Source organism: Barbus barbus, assembly GCF_936440315.1.
Source record: "Barbus barbus genome assembly, chromosome: 3".
NCBI classification, from domain to species: domain Eukaryota; kingdom Metazoa; phylum Chordata; class Actinopteri; order Cypriniformes; family Cyprinidae; genus Barbus; species Barbus barbus.
The window spans coordinates 16,902,858-16,923,824 of NC_136731.1; the positions used below are offsets into that span (position 1 = coordinate 16,902,858).

A 20,967-nucleotide genomic window follows, 5' to 3' on the forward strand; every position below is an offset into this window, starting at 1 on the left:
TAACAAATGACGGGCTGTTTTTGTGCAGCTAACAGAACAGAATAATTCCTGTTATTAAGTTACTGTTTCAGGTAGTTGAACTTCTTTTTCCTTGTAATCTATATAACCAGCACTGGTGTTGAAGTAGGCTAGTTTCTCGTCGAGTGCACAAGCATGTTAAATTTTAATTCCCTCCAGTATGTATTCTTTACCACTGGTCAACATTTTACGTTTATTATTAGTCTTTTCAATCATCAATTGCCCTTAAAGGTCATTGAGCAATTCACTCCCATGAAGAGAAGACGTCCTCCAGCATATTAGGACGCAGCCGCTGGAGTCTGGGGATGCAGACGAGCCTCGGAGTGAGAGAATGGCTGAAGACAAAGTGGAGCTTCACAACATGGAGAAAGCTCTGGTGGATAACATGGGACAGCATGATGCGAGAGAGCCGAAGCTGTTTGAGCGGCTCTTTCAGCCGTGTGTCGCTGAGCTGCTGGGGACGGCGTTCTTCGTGTTCGTCGGATGTGTGTCTGTGATTGAAAACGTGGCGGACGCCGGCAGACTCCAGCCTGCGCTGGCTCACGGACTCGCGGTGGCGGTGCTGATCGCATGTATGGCAGAGATCAGGTGAGAAGAAATGCATTTAGCATGCTGTGTGTCTCTGGCTGCCAAAATAGAACAAAAAATATGAATAAATCTAAAAATAACAGACCGAGTGTGACCTTTGGAAAAAGTTGCTTTTTATTGCTTTCTCATTTGTGGGCAAAAAAAGAGAAAAAAAAGTATTTAGACGAAGTGGATTTGCATTTAAACAAAACTAATCTTTATTACTTTATTGTAATCTTTATTTTTTATACTGAACATTGTAACCCAGTCTTCATGCAAACCATGCAATAATACTAATATAAATGTGTAACATTGTGTGTGTGTAAAATTATTATATATATAATTTACAAATCTATATACGAAATTACAAATAATATTATTCATATTAACACACCTTATGATGTAAAATATAATAAAATACATATTTTTATAAAATATATTTTACATGTTGTTACATTATATTAAAATATATTGCTATATAACAAATAAAATTCAATACATTTTATCAAAACATATCTCAATTACAAAGTCTGTTTTTATGTAAACTATATATATAATTATAAGATATATTATGAATCATATTTTTCTATTTGATTATATATGTTTTACAATGTATTTATTTTGTAATAATTATTATATTTTTTATATAATTAAAATTGTATATATTAATTATATATTTTTAGATGTATACATTTATTAATATTATTATATTTTATTTTGCTTTCTAACTATTAAATTAGATTTAGATTTTCAATAAATAAATACAATTAATAATAAAGTTCTCATGTATAAAATAATCTTATATATCTATTATACATATAGATTAGTAAGGACTGTCAACCTCTTATATTTTCTTCTTATAAATACAGTAATAATCCACTGTGGCTTGTGTTGATCTGGTCTGGTCTAGTCTGTTTTATCGAAAGGTTTTGTCCCAGTCCTGAGCATAGCAGTTGTGTTGGATAAAAAGCATTTGCTTATTGATGAATAATGCAATGATTTTTTTTTCTACTGACACAGTGGTTCACATTTCAATCCATCATTCACCATAGCCGTCTTCCTCTGTGGTGGAATGGAGCTGAAAATGGTGGCGCCGTACCTGATCTCCCAGCTGTCTGGAGGTTTACTTGGTGCAGTCATGGCCAACGTGAGTAAGATACGGTTTTGAACCATTCAGTACAATGGATTTGACATATTTTGACATATATATTCTTGCATGCTTTCAGGGAATGACCTCAAATGAGAAGTATGCACAAGCTCAAGGTGGGGCATTTACGGTTCTCCAGGCTGATGACCTTATTATGAAGGCTTTATTTGGAGAAATTGTCATGACGTGTCTAGTTACCATGGTGGTCTTATTGGGTGCAGTTAATGCCAAGAGCAAAAGTCCTTTGGTTCCATTTTTGGTGGGCTGCACAGTCATTATTAATATACTAGTGGGGTGAGTTCATTGATTATGTTACACATAATTCCCTGTGCGCAGTCTGGAGATGAATATCTTCTGTGGGTTTCAGCGGTGATGTGTCTGGCACATGCTTGAATCCTGCAAGGGCGCTGGGTCCTGCAGTGCTGACCAACTACTGGACGCACCACTGGGTTTACTGGGTGGGACCCATTACTGGTGGCCTTATTGCTGCTGCATTAGTCAGGTGAGACTATAGAGGCAAACATTGTGAGTTCCATTGGAAGCACTGAAATCATCATTAATAAGCCGTTTATTATATTGATCAGTTTGACTGGATTAAGGTATGTTATTTAATCAATTTTTTCCTTTCAGAATTTTGCTTGGAGACAACAACACCCGTCTACTGATGAAGTAACATTCAGTACATCTTCCAAACAGATTTCCAATGTTTATTTTCTAAATTCTCTGTCTTCTTTTAAGTGCACAAGAATTGAACTTGTTCTAAAATGATTTGCCCATCATTTATATTTCATTGCCAGCTAAATAACTCAAATAAGAAGTTTAAGAGAGTAACTTGTAAATCCTGCTATGTTAAGATGGAAAGAGTTAAGGCTAGAAGGGATGAAGCTAAAACTACTGGGTGTGCGCACATCAATATAATGTCATTTTTCTCAGACTTACTGTTTTTGCATTATTGTACGAGGTAGGTTTAAGGTTGGGGTAGGTTTTTGCTGTATCCCTTCTAGCCACAGCTGAAATACAGGGAAAGGATGCTCAGGTGATAATTTGAATTTTTATATTTTAATATTTCAAAATTTTAAGTGTAGGCTAAAGCTGTGTTAATTCTAATCTAAAGAAATAAATTATATTCACACTTTAATTTAACATGGTCTTCTATTATATGTACATTCATGCACATAATGTTATTGACATTTGGTAAATATTAGTAAATATGTAAAAACAAGCCCATATATTTCTAATAAAAACTTAATGTGTTTGAGCCTGTTAACATGCATGGATTTAACACAGGTTATTTTTTTTTTTTTTAGAACTTTATTTTTTATACATGAAAAAATTACAAATATTCAACTGCAAGAATAAACATAAAAAAACCCCAAAAAAAACAACGAAAAACAACACAATTTTTTTTTAAATAATGGTAAAAATGATGATAAAGATAAATAAATGATAATTATAAAAAAACACAATAACTACAACAACAACAAAGCCCCTGACAGCATTTTAAAGATCAAGTAAATAGGTTTCAATTAGTGCCCAAGTCCGATGGAAAGTGTCTGATTTCAACTGCAAATCTGCAGTCATTTTCTCAAATATATATATCTGGTTCAATCTCTGCGTCCATTCTGTTAGAGTAGGTTGGCGGGTCTTCATCCAGTTCACTGTAATTATCTTCCTCGCTGTTATTAATAGTATATGCAGTACAAATAGATGAGAATTGCTGTACTGATCAGGGGGGAAGCCATCAAGCAAAAAAAATACTGGGTGCATTGGTATGTCATATCCTAAAACTTTACTGATCTCCCTTTTAATCTCCTGCCAATACACTTGTATTTTGGGACATTCCCAAAATATATGAACATAGTCCCCTACCTCTCCACACTCCCTCCAGCATTGTGATACTTGTAAAGAACTATCAAATTTGGCGATCACTAATGGGACTCTGAAGAACCTCATCTTCATCTTCCAATCAAATTCTTTCCATATTTGACTGCTTATACCCTTATGGCAACTGGTGCATATTGTTTCCCACATCTCATCCTCTATTATAGTGTTTAACTCTAATTCCCAATTTCTTTTGATATAGAAGGAGTTATCAGATTTATCCTGCATTAATTTTCTGTATAAATGGGCTACATGATTTTTAGTTGGTAGGCCATGTTCAATAATGTCTATGAAATATTTTTCTACATTTGTTGGAGATCTTTTAATTATATCCCATTGTTTATGGTTTGTGATATAGTGCCGTAGTTGTAAATATCTAAAGAAATCATTAGATTTCAATGTAAATCTATTAGATAATTGGGAGAAAGATATTAAGGTCTCTTCATCAAAAAGTTGATTGATTATCTTTAAACCATTCTTTTCCCATCTATTGAAGGCACTGTCCGTTGTAGAAGGAAGAAAATCTGGGTTATTTTTAATGGGTATTGCACGTGATAAGGCTATTGTTCCTCTGAATGTTTTTTGTACTGTTGACCAAATTTTTACAGTGTGTTTTATCCATACATTTGTTTTTTTCACTCTCTTCTGTGCCTGCAAATCCATGAATGGCAGGATTTCCAATGACACTCCAGGAAGCGAATTCTGTTCAATACTGACCCATTCTGCTTCCTTATCAGCACCAAGCCAAGCAGTGATAGCCCTCAGCTGAGCAGCCCAATAATAGTACCTAAGATTAGGAAGGTTCAACCCCCCCCTATCTTTTTTTGACATTAATATTTTAAGTCTTATTCTTGGTCTTTTATTTTGCCAAACAAATTTTGAAATCAATTTTTCTAATTTATTAAATGCTGAGACCGGAACCCCTATAGGGAGGGATTGAAATAGAAAGAGAAGTCTCGGCAGTACGTTCATTTTCACTGCTTCTATTCTACCGAACATAGAGAGAGGTAGTATTTCCCATCTAACTAGGTCTTTTTTTATAGTTTCAAAAAGTCGTGTGTAATTTGCTGCATATAAGCTTGGTACTGTAGGCGTAAGGATGACCCCCAGGTATCTAAAACCCTGTCTAGACCATCGAAAAGATATATCTTTGTCTAGCTGTGATGGCCAATGTCCTGATATCATCATTGCTTCAGACTTATCTGCGTTTACTTTGTATCCAGAGACATATCCATAATCTTTGAGGCATTCTAATAGGGCTGGAATAGAAGTAAGAGGGTTTTCAATGAATAATAATACGTCATCTGCATATAACGATATCTTGTGATATTTTCCTCCTTTGTCTTTTATCCCCTGTATTTTACTATTACTCCTTATTAGTTCCGCTAGTGGTTCGATACTAAGTGCAAATAATACTGGGGACATTGCGTCTCCCTGCCGAGTTCCCCTACCTAGATTAAAAAATTCTGAACAGTGACCATTAACTCGTACTCTTGATTTAGGATTCTTATAAAAAACCTTTATCCATTTAACAAAAGTGTCATGAAATCCCATGTAATTTAGAGTCTGTTCCAAAAACACCCAGTCCACCCTATCAAATGCTTTCTCAGCATCTAAACTGAGAAGCATTGAGGATATTTTACTATCTTTTCCAATCTGCTGTAAGTTTAAGGTTCTTCTTATATTATTTATTGCGTGTCTTTCATGGATAAATCCAGTCTGATCTGGTTTAATTAACTTTTTAATATGTTTTTGAATTCTAATTGCTAATATTGACGTTAAAATTTTCATATCTTGACATAGTAAGCTTATTGGTCTGTAAGCCATACATTGTGTAGGATCTTTTCCACTTTTATGAATTACAGTGATGATTGCATCAGACCATGAATGTGGTGGATCTTCATTCTGTAAGACATAATTATATATCTTGCATAGATTTGGAGCCAGTTCATTTACAAATGCCTTATAAAATTCCCCGGGTAATCCGTCTACCCCTGGTGACTTATTATTTTTTAATTTTACTATAGTTTCTCTTATTTCTTCTTCTGTAATAGGGGACATCATTTCTTTTGCCTCTTCGTCTGTTAATTTATTTAGGTCTATTAGTTGCAAAAAATGTTTAACTTTTTCCTCCTTATTTACAAGAACCTGACCCTCATATAATTTTTTATAATAATCTTCAAATGCATTCACTATGTCCTTTGGTTGAGTTAACCTTATTGAAGCATCTGGGTGTCTGATTTTTGGAACAACTCTGCTTGCTTGAGCCTTACGTAATTGAAAAGCTAGAAGCCTGCTTGCTTTATTGCTCATCTCATAATATTTTCTGCTTACAAATCTAAGTGCCCCCTCTGCTTTGTATGTTAGTAAGTCATCTAATTTCTTTCTTGCCTGTTTTAAGCATTCTAAAGTTTGAATTTTACCTGTTTGTTTATGCTCAATTTCTAGTTTCCTAATTTCATTCTCTATCTCATTCTGTTTAACTGTTCTTATTTTTTTAATCCTAGATGTTATTTCTATTATTTTGCCTCTTATTACTGCTTTAGCCCCCTCCCACAAAATGGAAGGGGTAACCAGCCCATTATCGTTAATATCAAAATATTCAATTAGTTGTTCTCTTATTTCTTCTTTGGCCTTGCACTCATTTAGTACTGACACATTTAATCTCCAATATTTAAACTGTTTACCTTGTCCTAAATTAAGTTTTAACCTAATTGGCGCGTGATCAGATATAGTTATAGAATCTATTTGACATTCTTTGACATTATGTAGATCTGTTCTAGAAGTACAAAATAGGTCTATTCTGGAGTAACTGCCATGAACCTGTGACATGAAAGTAAAATCCTTCTCTTTAGGGTGTAGGTGTCTCCAGATATCTACCAAACCTAGTTCTTTAATTATTCCTAAAAGAACTTTTACTTTGTTTGCCCGTGGTCCCTTTTCCGCTGGTAACCTATCTACATTACTATCTAATACACAATTAAAATCTCCACCTATTAAATACATTCCCTCCCCCTTCTGTACTAATAAAGAAAAAACAGTCTTGAAAAACTGTGGATGGTCTTCATTGGGGGCGTAAAGGTTTAGAATAGTAATTTTTTTGCCTGCAATTGTTCCAACTACCATGACATATCTTCCCTCTTTGTCGTTGTACATTTGTTCCATATTAAAAAAGACTGACTTGGCGAACATGATTGCTACACCTCTCTTCTTCCCTTTAGAAACTGAGGCACTATAAACCTGGTCCACCCACTCTCTTCTAAGTTTTAAATGCTCCCCTTCCGATAGGTGTGTCTCTTGAAGAAGTGCGACAGAGCATTGCATTTTTTTAAGCTGGTTAAATATTTTTTTTCTTTTAATTGGGCTGTTCAGTCCTTTCACATTATAGCTAACACCAATTACATCTTCCATTCAACCTGTTATAACTATTATATGTATTTGTAACCAATATGTTCCAGTGATACGGGAAGAGAAAGAAGAAAAATAAATAGTAATAATTACTTTTGCTGTCAAGGGGCGATAATTAACATGAACAAAAACGAACACAAAAACTATGTACACAAACAAGGCTTCCACACATCCGTTCAGCCCAGTTTTTTTCCCATAGGCCGAATCCCGTTGTATAAGGGGCAGAGAGTTGTGGCATTGACTCTCTGGGTTATCAAAAACGCACTGAGTGCTTGCAGCCATCCTGTTTCGTAACACGGCTGCCTCCAGGAGTGATTTCCACTCCGCAAAGTATCAGAAAAACGTCCGTCCGTTTTAAATAAAGTCAATTATTATTGTCCCGATAGTAAAGTAAGAACATCTATAAACATATACATCTTCAATAACAAAAAAAAAAAAAAATTTTTTTTTTTTTTTTTTTAGGGGGATATAGTTCCTTCTACGTTTTGACCATAGATTCATCACATTCTGAGGCTGAGATATCCTTTTGATATATGTGCTGTCTGCTTATTATGAACAGATCAAACCTTCTGCAAAAACGCTTTGAGATCCGCATCCGTCAATGATGCCGTGTCCAATTCGCGTCCACTTTTCCCTTGCACTGACCATCTTGCTTTCATTATTTCTCTCGATTGTCTGTCCCGTTCATTCACTTGAACTTTAATTCCCAGCTCCCGTAGCGGCAAAGCAGCATCCATCAGTGTAGGGAACGTTTTTATTCCCGACTCCAAATAAATCCTTATCTGTGCTGGATAGACACATTGCGCCCGCAACTTCTTCGTCTTGAGCTGTTTCATTACGTCTCGTACCTGTGCTCTTTTCCTCTGTAACTCTGGCGAATAATCGTTGTCAAAGTAGATCCGCTTTGCGTTGTACAGTACCTCTTTCTGTGTCCAGGCTTGTCGTAAGATCACATCTTTAACGGCATAATCCAGAAATTTCACTATTATCGATCTAGGTGGTGCGGCGGGATCTTTGGGTTTCGCTGCAAGGGCCCTGTGTGCTCTTTCAATCTTCATATCCATTTCCTGAGGCAGTTGTAAGACTGTAGTAAGCAAACTTTTTACAAATCCCACGGTGTTTTCTCCTTCGCAGCCCTCCGGAACCTGATATATTCTCAAATTATTCCGGCGAAGTCTGTTTTGTAAGTCTTCGCACCTGTCTGTCAGATCTGCCTCACGTTCCAGGAGGTAACGGAGCGCCCTTTCGTGCCTCATCCCGATCTCCTCAGCGACACCGATACGTTCCTCAGTCTCTCCAATTCTGCTCTCCAGACCGTTTATTTTGCATTTCAGATCCTCAACTGAAGTCTCCAATTTTGTCAGTGATGTTTTCGTTTGTTTATGCCCATCTTGATTCTCTCTTCTTAACGATTTCAGTTCGTCCATCACTTCGGAAAGCTCAGGCGCTCGCGGGCTAGCTTTAGCTTGTCTAGCAGGGCTAGGTGATCTTTTTTTGTCGTCTCTTTCTCGCGTACTTTCGTTTTTGCATGTAGTTTTATATCTCGTTGACGTACTCATTCTGAAAACTCTACTTATATTTGAACTGGTTGTTTGAATCGGGATTTATTACAACAATAAGACGGAGCTTAACTTTCAAGCGTGTGCCATCTCTATTGCGCCACCGGAAGCCCCTTAACACAGGTTATACATGAACATATTTTGGGAAGCTTTAAAAGCACCATGTCAAAGGTGATGACCCTGTCATATCTGTCACTAGTTAGTTATAGAGGTTAGTCATCAGCTGAGTAAAAGAGATGGACATGGGGATTATTGGTTACACTTTAAAAAAAAAATTAAAGTCCTCTTTAAAAAAATGAAAGAATGCATAAGAAATCATTAGCTTATGCAAATTAGAAATTATATATATATATATAGGCCTATAAAATTATAACTTATAAAGGAGATAACTTGATATAAACTTAATAAAGGAATTAAAAAATAGGTCAATAATGTTGAATTATATCCATCTATTTTCTGGCTGCACATTGCGCAAATACTGGTCGCAAAGTGCAAGAAACATAACATCTTTTTCCTCTCTCTCAGTAAAAACCACATATAATTAAGGTACACTTCCGAAATTATGATTATCGGAATATGTGTTAACTTTTTTTAATAGCGAATTCTCAAAAATACAAGAAAACACAAAAGTTAATTTAAAAACTCAAAACAAGTGAATTCACATTTATTTCAGTGTTAAGTGTTGAATTCACAATGTTTCAGATGTTTATTTTTACATTTGAATTATAAAACACAAAACACAGATAGTCCAAAATGAAACCAATGAAGAGTACAAACACGGGGACATTTGACACATTGAGCAGTCTGAATATATAATTTAAGCAAAAAATCTGAGTTTATCAGTGATAGACAGAATTAAAGAAATTATTAAGAGGAATACGGATCTGTTGTATAAAGTTCATGGCGACATCTTGTGGCTTTTGGTGGACTGAACTTCCTCAACAAGCGCTTATTACAGCATTTTACATTTCGATTTGAAATAAATCACGCCCCAATTGAAACCAATTTGAGTATTTTTGCAATTATTGAAAAATATTGAGAATGTCTGATAGTGGGGTGTGTTGACAGACATTAAGCGCCAGTATGAAATCATTTATTTCTTATTAGAGATCTTTAAAAATAGAAATACAGAAATGACCAATTATTGTTTGCTACGACACTTATGGCAGTGCGGTGGCTTATTATTCTTAATAATAAAATGTATAAAATTAAGTAATAATATTATGTGTATAACAACTTATATAGCCTAATAGAAATGTTTAAAACGGAGTGAATATCTGAGCTACGACGAATGATTGTATTTCTCCAGCTTGTTTCCCTCCATTGAACTTCTTGAACAATTTTTTTAATTTTTGAATGTAATTAGAACAGCGCAAAAGCCTCTCAGATGATTATCTAATCTTTTCAAAACATGCCGACCTGCTGTTTAAAATATTACATATCGGTTTAATATTTTTTTCAGTCTGTTTACAAGCATTGTCTGTGATAAAACCCCGATTTAAAGGGCTTTCGGATTAAAAAATAAAAATGCGTTAATTAAACGACTTTAAAAATGCTAAAATGGCTCATTTTCAATATGCGTCATCAATAGGTTTTAAATCAATTACAGACATAGCTGAATCAGGCCTTCACTTTTATTTTCGATGTGATAGCCTATACAAAAATACTGAACTCTTGCTTACATTAAACCGTTAATTAAATAGATTGACATAATTTAAATGTAATAAAATGTTTAATTTCATCATTCCGCGAGTTAGAAATGATTTGTACCAATCAAACACTCATTCGTTTTTGAAGGGGAAAGGGATCGTAAAGCAGCTTCATATTGAAATGTTTAAATCCACATCAATCACATGTTCAATAGAAAAACGAAAAATAACGAAATACGAATCCTAAATGCTTGTGCCTTATATATTTAGGCCTAAAACGGGTTCAATTATATATGTAGCTTATTTCCCTTCACACTTTGTAAAGGGTGTGCTTTAATACAGACTACTGTTTGGACCTTCAAATATATACAAAATCTAACCAGAAAAAATACCATAAGTTCATAAAAGAGGGACTAAACAATATGTCCCTTAAAAGGTGCATTAAGTTGAAACGTTAATAATATGTTAACAGCATCTACCTACATTCATAATAAAGCTGAAGGCAACCAAACGAAGGAACCAACGGGTGTACGTTACATAAAATCTGTCAAATAGAAAAATAAACTTCATTTTCATAGAAAATGTGAATGGAAATGTAAGCTAAACATAAACTATATATATATTTTTTTTGCATTATGTACATGATTGCAAGACTTTACATTTATAGACTAGAAATGATATAGAAATGTAGGTTGTTTCTAATTTGATTATGATATTTCATAGACACACATACATACATAAACAAAAAATCACATCATCTGTTTTCTTTGAAGAAACCTTGGTCCGTTGAACTCTCTTTTATGGTTACAGTCAAAGAGTTACTTGTTACATCAGTAACAATAATTTTCTCCATGTTCTTCAAACAAGGCAACCAGGACTGATCGGTTTCGTCTACAAAACTCAGAGACAGCTGCTCTCTGGTTTGATCGGTGGATTGAAATGGATTATTTTTGGGAGGAGGTTTCATCTTGGATTGGTTTATGGCACCACTTGAGCTGTCCTTCCGTCGATGTCCCAAAACACCAAGCCCAGATTTTAAGATGGTGCCACCGTGTGTGAACTTGACGTCACTTGACCTGCTTCCCATTTGCTTCTGAACGTGGCTGGACTCTGCTTGAAACTTTTGGGTTAAACGAATGGCATCACAGTTGGAGGTCTCTCCTGATCTCTCGGTTTTGGAAGGTCGATAAGATAACGGTTCATCTGCCTTTCTTTTAACACCTTCAGTGGATGAACCTCCTGGACGCAACTTTGGCTTTGGTCCTCGCTTTTTTGGTGAGCTGGCAAAATCCAGCGGCCCATGAATCAGTGGGTCTCTCTCAAGATCCAGTGGACGCACACGAACACTTTCGCCTCTGTTGATGGTGCTCGGTGGGAAAATCGTTGGCACGACTGTACGCAGTCCCTCACGTGCTCTGGGTGTCACAACCGGTTCGGCTACCGGAAATGACACGTGTAAGTCTCGAGACATTTCCCGTCTGAACTCATAGTTTTTGTCTTTTGCTTTAGCTTTTGCCTATGAAAAAATGTAAAATATAATTAAACAAGTTAAGCACATGATACCATGGTTCCAATGCATTAAAGTGCAACAGAATTTAAAAAAAGATGCATTAAAAAGAAAGCCAAGAAGAAGAAAACACACAGCAAAGAGAAATTAAACATGCAAGTAAAAAATATATAGAAATTATTTTTTTCACCTTCATTAAAAATGTTTCTGGTTTAGGTCCCCTCTTTTTTGGCCCATACATCTCCCTCTCACGTTCTCTGCAATAAAAAAATGAAGAAAAGAATACGAAGAAAAGCTCATTTTAAACGTCCAAAATATTTAATCTGTCTACTGGAATTACAGAAATAACGAAGAAACGTTTACCTTTCTTCAAATGCAGCGAAAAGGCGCTCATCCAGAATATTCTCCTCTGGTTCCCAGGTGCTGTATCTGCACCAATAATTCATGCATGTTCAATTATTCGCAAATCATAACGCCCAACATCATTTCAAAGTAGTTTTCTTTTTACACATTTATTACTAATGCGTGCATTTTTATCACTTATTTCAAGAGATCTTGTATGTGCATATATAATATTTATTGATGCGTGTATAAACGGATACATATTCTGTGTTTTTCCAATATAACCCGTATAAATCAGCTGCTGATGCTTTTTGAACGTTTTATCTTGACTGTGTCCCATCACTGGCCTTGTCGGCTAACGTTCACAGGAGCCCCGTTACACAGTCCCCGCTTCAGCCGTGCTAGCACTCAGCGAGCTCGGGGAGCCCGACACCGCTCCTTCCGAGGCAATAACTGCCGTTAACGTGTCATTACCACTCACTTTTGAGACCACCCTTTCCATTTGACCAGATACTCCATCCGTCCCTGCGGGGAAAAGCACAGGGAGACATTAGCAAGCTAACGCTGCTAGGCTAACCTATCGCGTATAAAATGTCACTTGAGCGAGCATGAACAAATAAGCAGGCGCCTCTGTAACAGCGCCGAAGCCCCGACGAGCAAGCTGGGTGAGCACTTACTCTCCTTATGCGCCGTTTAATTATGGATTCGGCGGCGAAAACGCGCTCCCCGACGGCTGAGAGCTCCATGTTTACTTCAACCTCGCAGCTATTTTTTCCCTCAGCTCAGCCTCAATAGTGCTGAATAGCCCATAATAATCTATCCGAAGAGACGTCATCACGTTCTAAACTGTTGCCATGGCACCGCAGGACGGCGGTAGTGTGTGAGTGGAGCTGCGCTCGAGGAGGAGGAGTCAAACGGCGCCAAACCAAGAAATGTCATTTTATGACTGCTGTTTTGGAAACAAATATGTCGTGTTGATTTCGTATGCTAGTCTGGAGAACCTGCGGTCAGGACTTTTTGATAAATCCCCTATTAGTAGCATATTTACGGAAATGTAAATAAACGTAGGCCTACTTTTCCGTGCGTCTAGATACGACATGGTTCTTTTGTTTGCGATGAGTTGCGAGTAAGCTATATATCGTGATAAATAGAGTTTAATTTTTTTGTTTTTTATTTAATAGGACTGAGATCCAGACGCCTAAGCGCATTCTTTATTAACGAGGTGGAGACCTGCACGAAACGCAAATATGTGCCTCCATATTCCCCTCCAGGTCATGTAGGCTTATAATTATAAAACCTTTACATTAAATACAAATAACGAAAAAAAACAAAAACAATAAAATACATAAATACATAACCATTGTAGGGCTGGTCATAAATCCACTTTTATAAATCCACATTATTGGCTACATAGTGTAATAAAATGTTTTACCCGCCCGCCCCGAAATCTCCCTGTTTAGGCAAGAACTAGGTTGCCATATTCAGGTTGCCTGGTCATTTTTCAATAGCCTATTGTAGACTACAAATCATCAACAAAATACTCCTATAGCTTTCTTAAACGTTTTCAAGATTTTAAAGATGATATAAAAAACAGTCATATCCGAAATTACCTATAGCCCTATGGTCTATATTATATATATGTTTTTTCTTTTTCTTTCTTTCTTTCTTTCTTTCTTTCTTTCTTTCTTTCTTTCTTTCTTTCTTTCTTTCTTTCTTTCTTTCTCAAAATAAATAAATCATGAGAATTAGGCTATTATAAAACAAAAACCTGACAAAAACATTTTCTTGTGTAGTTATTTTATTATTTTTATTAAGTAAGTCGTTTAAAATATGACTGTCAAGTCGTATATTAAAAATGTCAATGTGGTTTTCTGTATAAAAATGTAAACTATATGATTTTACTGTGATGTGGTATTTTAATAGCTTACTACGTTGTCCCCGACTTTAAACTGGAAATGATCTGCGATCTGATATAGCCTACAGCAACTAACCTAATCTTTTATTTGATTTGAAAGATTAATTCGATTTTTGTCCGAATCATTCGATGCAACGGATAAGAACAAATTTAGGAAATTATCTCGTTGTCATTTTCCAGCATGCTTTGGTTTATTATTTATTTCGACTCGATGGATTTAAATTAGGCTAATCGAAAACAATCCTCATATTATTATGCCTATTATTATTACTACTACTATTATTATTATAATTATTATTATTAGCCTATTATTATTACTACTATTATTACTATAATTATAATTATAATTATTAGCCTATTATTATTATTATTATTATTATTATTATTACGACAGCCACAACATAAATGTTCACCATTATAACTACCAAGAAAAAAATAGTTCTCAAGCTCGTTTTTTATCGAAAAAACGATTGTATTATTTGTTATAATGACAAGAGAGACAAGAAATCTCCGAAATTCAGGCTAAAAAAGCGAAAATTAAATGATAAATTAAAAGCCTTTTTTAGTTATAATCCAACATTATTTTCAACAGTGATAGAAATATTCAGATTCATAAAACAGTCGAACTGGAGGCAAAACAAGATTTAATCGTATAAACACAACAAAAACAACGAAACTGAGCATTAAGTAGCCTACTTGCGTTTTGGTTAATTACAGATTTTAAATAGGCTAATAAAGGTTATTAATTATTAGTCCCGGTTTTTTTTTTCATCCAGTTAGCGTACAATGGTATTTTATGGGCATATTTATCTTCTGATAAATTAAATTAAACAAAGAAAGAGGTTAGGAGGAAAATAATTTTAATTTCTTCATTCATGTGATTTTACCGTTTAGAATAGTTGCCTTGAGCAGATTTAATTTTTCCACATGGAAACAGGTCACAAGCCTAAAATATATAATAATATAATATAATAGCCTATATATAATATAATATAAAACGTATATGAACCTCCTCTCTTATGTAGCCTATCTAATGCATTGTTGTATCTTGTTGGAACATACAAGTCGTGGCCTAATGGTTAGAGAGTCGGACTTGTAATCCAAAGGTTGCGGGTTCGAGTCGCCGGCCGGCAGGAATTGTAGGTGGGGTGAGTGAATGTACAGCGCTCTCTCCACCCTCAATACCACGACTGAGGTGCCCTTGAGCAAGGCACCGAGCCCCCAACTGCTCCCTGGCTGCCCACTGCTCCGGGTGTGTGTTCACGGTGTGTGTGTGTTCACGGTGTGTGTGTGTTCACTGCTGTGTGTGTGCACATTGGATGGGTTAAATGCAGAGCACGAATTCCGAGTATGGGTCACCATACTTGGCTGAATGTCACTTCACTTCATAATTTTGGGGCAGAATTATAATACCAACACCTACATCTCACAATGGGACAGCTCCTTATAATATATGGATCTATGGTTACCACTTTACCTGCTAGCATCACATTTAAATAATAAAACAGTATATTCAATAAGTGCAGTAGGATTCAGCTGACTCACCCAGAAAGATGACCTAGGCCTATATGTATTTTAGACCACTGGTCTTTTAACGCATCTATGTATAGTAAAACATTAACTTTCCATTTATTTTATAAATAGGAGACTAATCAGGGCAGCAGGATGACGAGGTGTTGCTTTCTGGTCAATTTAAGGCACAGATATGGAAGCGTTTTATGAACATGGTACTGCACCTAGGAGGCAGCATTGCTAAATTTCACTAATTTATAGGAGCCTCTACTATATAAGCAAACTATAAACTGGTCAAATATTTTCCTGCTGAAGTCTCTGGATACACTCGGGCAAAATGAAAAAAAAAAAAGAATTACACATTATAAAACAAATCATTCATGTTTATTATTCAAGTTTAATATTGATTTGAGATGCATTTTCAAATGGACAATTCCAAGTTTACAATGCATAAAACATTATGCATATAAATGGCCTTAACCTTAATCTCATTATTGTGTAATTTGTACATTACATAGTGTACATCTCATTGCGTACCTACAGTACATTGCATTGACTGTAAATTGATTACAATTCATACAAAATCTATAGCATTACACTGTAAGCATCAATCTTACATTTACTTTCCGGACATATATAACAGTTTGCATGTTCTAATGATCTCTGACCACAGTCATACTGCCAATACAGAATTATTCTGCAAGGTTAAACAGCCTTTAGTGAGTTATTTTAAACTGAATTCATTAACAAGAGATCCAGGAGATGATAAAGTGCAACTTAAACTTCTTACAGAGAGGGAACACCAAACAATCCAGTTGTTTATCTAGCATTGCACAGGAAGACCTCACAGGCCAACAGCATCTGGAAATCCAGTCAAATAACATAGTTCATCAAAACAAAATCGAAAGAAAAAAAAAAACGTTTTAAAAGGTACATTCATATACATATATGATGACACCTTTCCAAGCAACTCCGAATTTCAATTATATGTACATCTAAAAACCTCTGAAATCCCCAAAAATGGAAGAAAAATTCAACATGTGGTCCATGATGTAGATGAACAGTGAAAGGTGTGATTATAAATGCATTAAACTGAAACTTCATCGTCAGTGAATGCTTCAATTCAACCAGTGTGCTTTCTCCAATAGGCCACTGTGTTTCCTCAGGTAGCATTAAAATTCAAAAGCTTTATAAACTATATTACACACTATACAATTATGGGGTTTTAAATTCAATTTCCACAGCAGCAAAATGTAATCCATCTCGATTTAATGCATTAGAAAACATACAGCAGGCATCTAAACAAACAAACAAACCATACATAGAGTTTGTTAGCTTAAATGTCTCCATAGTAATCAGGAATGGCTATGATCAGTGCATCTGACACGAGTCAACTTTGAGCTGGTTCAAATGAACAAATGACAGTCCAATGTACTGTAGTCATTATCCTTGAACGTATTCCTTAAAGGTCACGGTTAAGCAGTTTGTAGTGATATCGGTGATGATAACGTTACCCACAAATGGCTTAACATGGCTGTTTGTTTTCTCCGCTTGCGCTGAGCTTCCTGAAACCTTCTCTGCTGTGGGAATCTGCTTAAGAGTTTTGGTTGGACCACAGCTTAAATCAATAGGCTCTTCAGGAATGGTGTCGCTAAAGTCATAACTGTAGGCTCTGTCGGCGAGACTGCCTCTGTAATGCAGATTTAAAGGTTCTCTCTGAGGAGAAGAAAGCACTGTGTTTGGTGCACTGATGCTCCTGGAGCTGAAGAACTGCTTACAGTTTCTCACGTCCTCATTGGGTTCTGAAAGGTTCCTCTTGCGGTGATTGAGTCTGGTGTCCATGTGGGCTGGGGCAGCTTTCTCTTGATCGCATAAATCTATTACTATTTGTTCAGTCTCTGTAGGTGTATCTTTGGGAAGTTCAGCCTTTTTGATGGCGTTTTTGCGAACGCACTCACTAGACGAAGAAAATGTGCTGGTGTTTTCAACAGAGCCAATATCACGGCCTCCTGAAGTTTCACCATCAGACAGGTTGTCCGTATTATTCAGTGTAGATTCCTCATTGTGCTGCGCTCCCACTTCAGAAACATCCTTGTTTTTTACTTTAGATGAATGCACACCTTTGTCCATGTATTTGCTCATTACAATGACAATTCGTCCGTTTTTGTTTTTGTTCTTGATTATTTTCATCTTACTGCTGATGCTGTTAGGAAGTGCAAACTCTTTGGCACTCGTCTTGAGTGCTAGCTCCGCTTTGTTGGCATTATCCGGCAGGCTCTTGAGCTCGATGGACAGATCTTTCACTTTACTCAGGCAGCCGGTGTCTTTGTTCCGAATCCACTTCTGTTGCAAGGCTGGAGGGAGGTTCCACCCTTTGTTGGAAGGGTCTTGAACCTTGACCTCTTTGGGTCCCGTGAGTGGCGTGTCGTACATCTTGGGGTCCGGCTGGTAGTGATGATGTTTCTTGCTGTTCAGCTGGTAGAAGTGCTTCTTTTTCCCGCTCTTATGTTGTTCGATGGAGATCTCCTTGCAGCTGGGCTGGTACTGGTGGTGTTTTTTGCTGTTGAGTTGGTAGTGCTGCGGCCGTGAGCGGTGTATCTGGAGGGGCTCCACTTTGGGCTGGTTCTCCTCATCCAATGATGTGTCCTCAAGACCACCCAGGATGCTTGATCTACGAGCAAATGCAGGAAGCTGGAACAAAGAAAGAATATATATATTGACTTCCCAAAAGAACTGAAAGTTCATCATTTGTTGATTATTTTACGACACATGTAGCTTTACTCTAGAGATAATAATGGGCTTTTTAATTTGTGGGTTTAACTATGTTTTGAGCTTAGAGATGCCATTCTTATGAATGTCTTAATAGGTAAAGCATTGAAATCAACTACAGCAGCCCATAATGGTCATCATCAAGTACATTAAGATGCATGCAGACAGTGAGGAGCCATTGGCGTACAATTATTGATTCATAATAAAATGGAAGTTTTATTCCAACCGTGCACAGGAAGAACCTAGGTCATAAATAAGCAATACTTTTGCAAAACATATTGCCAACTTATGTACAGAATGGAAGACAAAAACTGCAATTGGATTAACAAAATACCTGGACAAGGGAGTGTTTGGGTTTAGGCCCTCTTTTGCGATATCCCACCATTTGCTCCTGCCTTTCTCTGAAAACGATACATAATATATAAATTAGCTATTTTCAACACAGCACATTGGATATTGTCAAAACTGTTGTGTTTGAGAACAACTACAACTGCAATGTTAAAAAGCTTATTAATCTATTCATGTGTAGCAGAATCAATATTCTCATTCACTCTTAGAATTAAAGGTTCTCTATTAGCATGTACTGTTACATCCACAGAACTTTTCCATTGCTCAAAAGGTTCTTTATAGTGGAAACAGGTTCTTTAGTTTATACACCAAGAAAAATGGTTATTTAAAAATGTTCAACAAAAGGTTCTTTGGGAAAGCCAGAATGGTTGAACCGTTATTTTTAAGAATGCACTTATCAACATTAGTGCAACATTCAGATCACAAGCCACAGTGGATCCCTTTGATCACCAGGTTACAACACAAAACAAGAGCACAATGGGTAACATGACACTCTCAAACTTCTAGTGCAGCTAAAACAGTGAGCGCAGCTCAAGAAACATCTATCTAAACTTAACAATTCTTTTCCAAGAAATTCTGGAATGCTTTGATAGTCATTCTACTTTTATCTTCAGAACAGAACAGTGGGCTCAGAGAGGGGTGTGTGAACATCACAAGACCACTGACACAGCAGATTAGATCACAGACTTGAGTGTAGAAGGGTATGTCCACTTGTGAGAACACTGCTACTGATGTATTTTTCACATATGAATGCATGAAATTATTTGATCTAAGCTGTTCCAAAGCATGGTTATTTTCAGTGCTGCCCAAAACAGTGGTTCTCAAACTTTTTGACTTAAGACAATATTAAGATTTTTTTTCTTCTGAAATGAGGAATGCCAGTGTCTTAAAATTAATATTTGCAATTAATTGTGTGATTACAGAAGCCTCATTTATTTAAATGTATATATACACACATATGTATGTATATATGTGTGTGTGTGTATAGTCATCTTCCAGCCACTTTGGAACCTTAATGGGGCCTCCAGAGGGTTATGGCCCCCTGTTTTGAGAACCACTGCCCCAGAACAGATAAGAAGAAAATTAAATCTTGTTTTGGTCAATATACAACAGCACATTCATTTTGTAGGACTAGCACTGGGTAATAACAATGGGGTGTTTCCAAAGCTGGATAAAAGGCAAGCATCAAGAGAGTCTTTGTAGCAGTCAGACCTGACCCGTGGGGCTACCATTAATCTTCAGCTACAGTGTGCAGGGACTTGGCCCCGCCTCCCGTGGCCATATATGGTCATCACCACAAGTTCAGTTATTTGTCCTCCATCTCACCTGTTTTGGAAAGCCACAAGAAGGCGCGGGTCAAGAATGTTTTCCTCGGGTTCCCATGTGTTATATCTGTAATATTGACGAGAGGATATGAAAACATATTAAACCATATGGTAAATGCAACGCGTTTTGCGATCAAATATAGCATTTTTACAGATTACCGCGCACACAAAGCACACTTATAGCCTACAGATAATGTAAACAAATAAATATATGAACATATTTTATTACATACAGTACAAATACAAATTCACTCGCGTAAAAATTGTGATGGAATCCGTAAAAAACAGCCCAGCGCGACAGATGTAGGATACAGGACGTTCATGACCGATATCGCTCGGCCTTTACTGTTATTTACTGTGTCTAAAAATAATGCACATAAACCAATTAAACACTTACTTGGCTGACCATCCTCGCCACTTCACCAGATACTCGATTCTGCCCTGAAAAACGACGAAAATGCATTTGGTACAGTACAGGAAAAAACAAATGCAACCTCCGCACCATTTACAGTAGTTCTAGTTTGCGGCAGCTTTACCTTCCGTAGGCGCTTCTTCTCGATGCCCTCCACCGCGAAGACGTGCTCCCCGACAGCAGGTAGATCCATGCCGTTTCTGCCGCCCGTCTGAAGAAAACCAGCTCAATAGGATCTTCTATCGCTGCAACGCTGTACTGTCTCGCGCTGTGCCAGAGATTAATTTGTCCCTCACCCCTCCTCTCTCCCTCGTATTTGTCTCCACGTTAAGCGGCGGGCACAGGAAAAGCTCGCTGCTGTTGGTGCTGGTGCTACTACAGAAAATAGTTCATGCAATAATGAGCCGAGGCAGGCGCGTGACGTCAGCGCGCGAGGAGGGGGAGGCTGAGCTGAGAACTGTGCCAAATGTAGAATATAAAGTGTGTGTGTGTGTACGGTGTTTGCTTGCGGTAATTAAGAACAAGTTGGAAATAAATGTGCATGAATACAGCTTGCTATGGCATAAAATCTCACCTGACATGTCATAGCATACCACATCTATCTATCT

The 20,967-nt window shown here is 36.7% G+C and overlaps 3 protein-coding genes across 3 annotated transcripts; 1 reads left to right on the plus strand and 2 right to left on the minus strand.

The window, feature by feature from the left end:
- Positions 1–349: 349 nt before the first annotated feature.
- On the plus strand, positions 350–2,405 carry aqp8b (aquaporin 8b; the record flags this gene model as incomplete). The annotated part of the gene is made up of 5 exons (XM_079398882.1): positions 350–606; positions 1,606–1,732; positions 1,812–2,026; positions 2,100–2,234; positions 2,363–2,405. The coding sequence occupies 5 exons, from the start codon at positions 350–352 to the stop codon at positions 2,403–2,405; spliced, it is 777 nt and encodes a 258-aa protein (XP_079255008.1).
- Positions 2,406–9,212: 6,807 nt separating this feature from the next.
- On the minus strand, positions 9,213–12,906 carry LOC306847657 (chromobox protein homolog 8-like). The gene is made up of 5 exons (XM_079381733.1): positions 12,756–12,906; positions 12,560–12,603; positions 12,100–12,165; positions 11,927–11,993; positions 9,213–11,745 (listed from the first exon to the last, which is right to left on the minus strand). The coding sequence occupies exons 1-5, from the start codon at positions 12,822–12,824 to the stop codon at positions 10,984–10,986; spliced, it is 1,008 nt and encodes a 335-aa protein (XP_079237859.1). The 5' UTR covers positions 12,825–12,906; the 3' UTR covers positions 9,213–10,983.
- A 2,965-nt stretch (positions 12,907–15,871) lies between these two features.
- On the minus strand, positions 15,872–20,757 carry cbx4 (chromobox homolog 4 (Pc class homolog, Drosophila)). Its single transcript, XM_079381463.1, has 5 exons — positions 20,484–20,757; positions 20,345–20,388; positions 19,949–20,014; positions 18,609–18,675; positions 15,872–18,196 (listed from the first exon to the last, which is right to left on the minus strand). The coding sequence occupies exons 1-5, from the start codon at positions 20,550–20,552 to the stop codon at positions 16,949–16,951; spliced, it is 1,494 nt and encodes a 497-aa protein (XP_079237589.1). The 5' UTR covers positions 20,553–20,757; the 3' UTR covers positions 15,872–16,948.
- Positions 20,758–20,967: the final 210 nt, after the last annotated feature.